Source organism: Pteropus medius, unplaced genomic scaffold (genome assembly GCF_902729225.1).
Source record: "Pteropus medius unplaced genomic scaffold, Ma_sr-lr_union100, whole genome shotgun sequence".
NCBI lineage: Eukaryota > Metazoa > Chordata > Mammalia > Chiroptera > Pteropodidae > Pteropus > Pteropus medius.
This window is the reverse complement of record NW_024351732.1, coordinates 870,948-874,434: the sequence shown is the minus strand read 5'-3', so window position 1 is coordinate 874,434 and position 3,487 is coordinate 870,948. Positions and strand designations below refer to the sequence as shown.

General features: G+C 57.3%; 1 protein-coding gene across 2 annotated transcripts in view; it reads left to right on the top strand.

Annotated features, from left to right (window-relative positions):
• DLX3 (distal-less homeobox 3) overlaps positions 1–3,487 on the top strand; it is a 7,934-nt gene that overhangs the window by 1,264 nt on the left and 3,183 nt on the right. The window contains exons 1-2 of one of the 2 annotated variants that reach the window (XM_039846284.1): positions 1,107–1,733; positions 2,790–2,980. In XM_039846284.1, the coding sequence (XP_039702218.1) occupies positions 1,409–1,733; positions 2,790–2,980 (516 nt within the window). In that variant the 5' untranslated portion in view covers positions 1,107–1,408. Of the gene's footprint in view, positions 1–1,106; positions 1,734–2,789; positions 2,981–3,487 lie in introns of those variants that run through there. The other variant, XM_039846285.1, reaches the window with a different exon arrangement.

Sequence of the window (3,487 nt, the reverse complement as noted above, 5' to 3'; positions counted from 1 at the left end):
CCCCCACTCAGACTGCTTACCCGCCCCCACACACACTGCTACACTTTCTCATACACACATTCCTGCACTCACATACACCTTAGTATACTATGGAACACACGAAGTCCTCACATCACACACCCCAAGTACACTCGTCCCATACACGTGATCTCTAAAAATGCCCACATATCCCCAGTACTATCCCAAATGCACAGTATCTGCCCCCATACTTACTGAAACATAGAGAGCCAGCCTGCGCCCCACTCAACTTCAGGCAGACCCCAGGTCTCAGGCTCCTGCGCGGCCTCTGCAACTGCACACACATAGTTTCAGAAATAACTCTAATATCACTACAGGCAGGCTGTACGACCCCGCCCTCCCCAGAAGCCCCTAAATCCACACATACCTGCCCCCCAGGCCCTCTCCAATGGGATCCTCCCTGGGCTGAATTATGACTTTCCTAAGCCCAAGGTATATTTGCCTGATGGATCTCTTCCTCCACAAACAGTTTTTTTTTAAATTACATTTCATGACTGCCTTGCTGTAAAAACAATATGTTGATATCATGTATTCAAACATTTTCAACTTAAAATTTTTTTCCTTTCTTCTTATTTTAAAGGAAATTAAAACATTTTCATGGACCTGAATCCTTCTCACTTCAGGCACATTTGTCTTCCTGTCATTTGCACAGCGCGCGCGCGCGCACGCACACACACACACACACACACACACACACACACACACTACCTTGGACCACCTCTACAAACACCCACACTGGCAAATTCTCCCTTCCCATTGCACCTGAGCTTCCCACCTCTCACCCTCAGCCACGAAGACAGACAGACTGACAGATCCCGGGGCTTTAGGAGAGACACCCCTCCCTGATCTCCAGACACTGAGGGCTTCCCCCATTCAACAGGGGAGAGGACCAAGGAAGTAGGGAGCAAGCAAGGGTGTGTGTGTGTGTGTGTGTGTGTGTGTGTGTGTGTGTGTGTCTGTGTGTGTGTGTGTGTCTGTCTGTCTGTGTGTGTGTGTGTGTCTGTGTGTGTGTGTGTTTTGGTAACAACAAAGAATGGAGGAGAGAGAAGAGCGCAGGAGCATGTTTTGCCTCGAAGGCAAGACTTGCAGCCAATCAGAGCGCTGGAGCCTCCCTCCGCGACTCCTCTATTGAGTCTATAACCGGCTGGCCGGGCGGAGCTGGCAGCATTTGACTGTAGCTTGGGACGCGACGGGAGCCGCACAGCGACCGCGCGAACGCCGCGCGGGTCTAAGCGCCCTTCGGCCTCCCCTCCCCCGAGACGCTGCCAGACCCTCCTCTCGCCTTGCGGACACACACCCCCTCTTTGGCTCCTCCGCCTCCCTCACGCTACTGCCAGGTTCCGCGCTCGGCGGCCGAGGCCAGCCCCGGGGTGGCGCGGCGCCTGCCAGGATGAGTGGCTCCTTCGATCGCAAGCTCAGCAGCATCCTCACCGATATTTCCAGCTCGCTTAGCTGCCATGCGGGCTCCAAGGACTCGCCCACCCTGCCCGAATCTTCTGTCACTGACCTGGGCTACTACAGCGCTCCGCAGCACGACTACTACTCGGGCCAGCCCTACGGCCAGACCGTGAACCCCTACACCTACCACCACCAGTTCAATCTCAACGGGCTTGCAGGCACCGGCGCTTACTCGCCCAAGTCGGAATATACCTATGGAACCTCCTACCGGCAGTACGGAGCGTACCGGGAACAGCCGCTGCCCGCCCCGGACCCAGGTGAGGACCATGGGGTTGCGGGAGGGTCGGAGATACTGGAAGTTTCCCCCAGGGACAGAAAGGCAGGGAATTGACGCAGAAATCCAGCGAAGCGTCGAGGGTCAGACGTGTGCTGTTTGGAGTTAGAAGGTGGGCTACAGGACCCCATACGGAACAGAAGACCGCGCGTCTGGGGCGCGTTGCTCGCTGTGCGCCGTGGTCTCGGGTGAGGATTCGGGAGAGCTACGGAGGGAAGGACCGGGCTGTGGGTTGTCGGGGAGCCTCCTAATCGAGGTGCTTCCGCCGGGAACCTCAGCAAGCGGTCCTCTATTGCGCAGACGGTTTGGGGGTAGACATCGGGGACTGGCAGCTCCAGGGACCCTCTGAATCCGGGCTGGCGAGAGGAGGAATAGTAAGGGGAACGTGGAGAGAGAGACACCCTAGAATTACGGAAAAAATAAGAAAGCAGCGCGGGAGAAGTGGAGGAGCTGAAAAAGAGAAAGGTGGAGATAGAGCAAAAGAGAAATGTGGAGACAAAGTGAGAGAAAGAGCGTAAGAAAGGAACGGGACAGGACGGAAAGAAAAGAAGGAAGGAAGGAAGGAGTCTGTACTGTTTGCAACTTTTCCGAAAAATCTGAAACTATTCTAAAATAAAAAAGGTTTTTAAAAAAGGGGAAGGAAGGAAGAAGGGACGGGAAAGAGCGAAAGAAACGACGGACAGCAAGGTGGGGGGAGAAGGCGACGGCCAGCGGGCGGGTGGCGAGGAGCTTCGAGGCGGGAGGCGAGCCGGGACGGCGTCGTGAGCGAAGTCTCGACCACCCTGGCCCGGGTGTTGCTGGCGCCAGGGACCGCGCTGCGCTGCGGGGCCGCGCGCGGAGCTGGGAGCGCCGCGTCGTGGGCGGCCGCGGGTCGGCTCCGTGGCCGCCGCTCAGGCCCGGAGCGCGGGCGGCGAAGCGTGCGGCCGAGAAATCCCGGGGGAATCAGTGGGTCGGAGGGTGGAGCGTCCCGCGGGGCCCCTAAGGACCCCGGGGTCGCAGGCCAAGGCTGAGCCGCCCCCTCCCGGTGCGTTGCCCACAGTGTCGGTGAAGGAGGAGCCGGAAGCCGAGGTGCGCATGGTGAACGGGAAGCCCAAGAAAGTCCGAAAACCGCGCACCATCTACTCCAGCTACCAGCTGGCCGCCCTGCAGCGCCGCTTCCAGAAGGCCCAGTACCTGGCGTTGCCCGAACGTGCTGAGCTGGCTGCACAGCTGGGCCTCACGCAGACACAGGTCGGTTTGGGGCGTCGTGGGTCACGGGGCCTCCATGGGCCTGCGAGGGACTCAGGCTCCCTCCCCCGGATCCCCCAGGCACCGCGGAGCCTGAACGGCCTTTCAAATTCCCTGCAGGCCTTTGAAACCCTTGTGTGTGGGTAGAGGCCCCCCCGCCCCCAAATCTGAACTTATGTCGGAATTTTCTGTATTAGCACGTATACAGGCGTGCATATTTGTGACCTCGTGCAACTGTGTGTGTCTGTCACCAGGGTAGTTGTCCTCTTCCCTCTACTCCCGAGTCCACAGTTCCCACTGTCCTACGACAGTGCCAGTCACTCACTTGGTAGGAGTCCACAGTGTGTCAATCCTCCAGGCAAGGCATGTGTGTGTAGAGGTGTACATACACATGCATATGCATGTATATTATTTGCACATATGCTAATGAGTCTGTGTACACGTGAGAATGCTCATATAAGGAGTCTGACCTTTCAAGGGTCATTGTGTTTATAGATGGAGGGGCACATA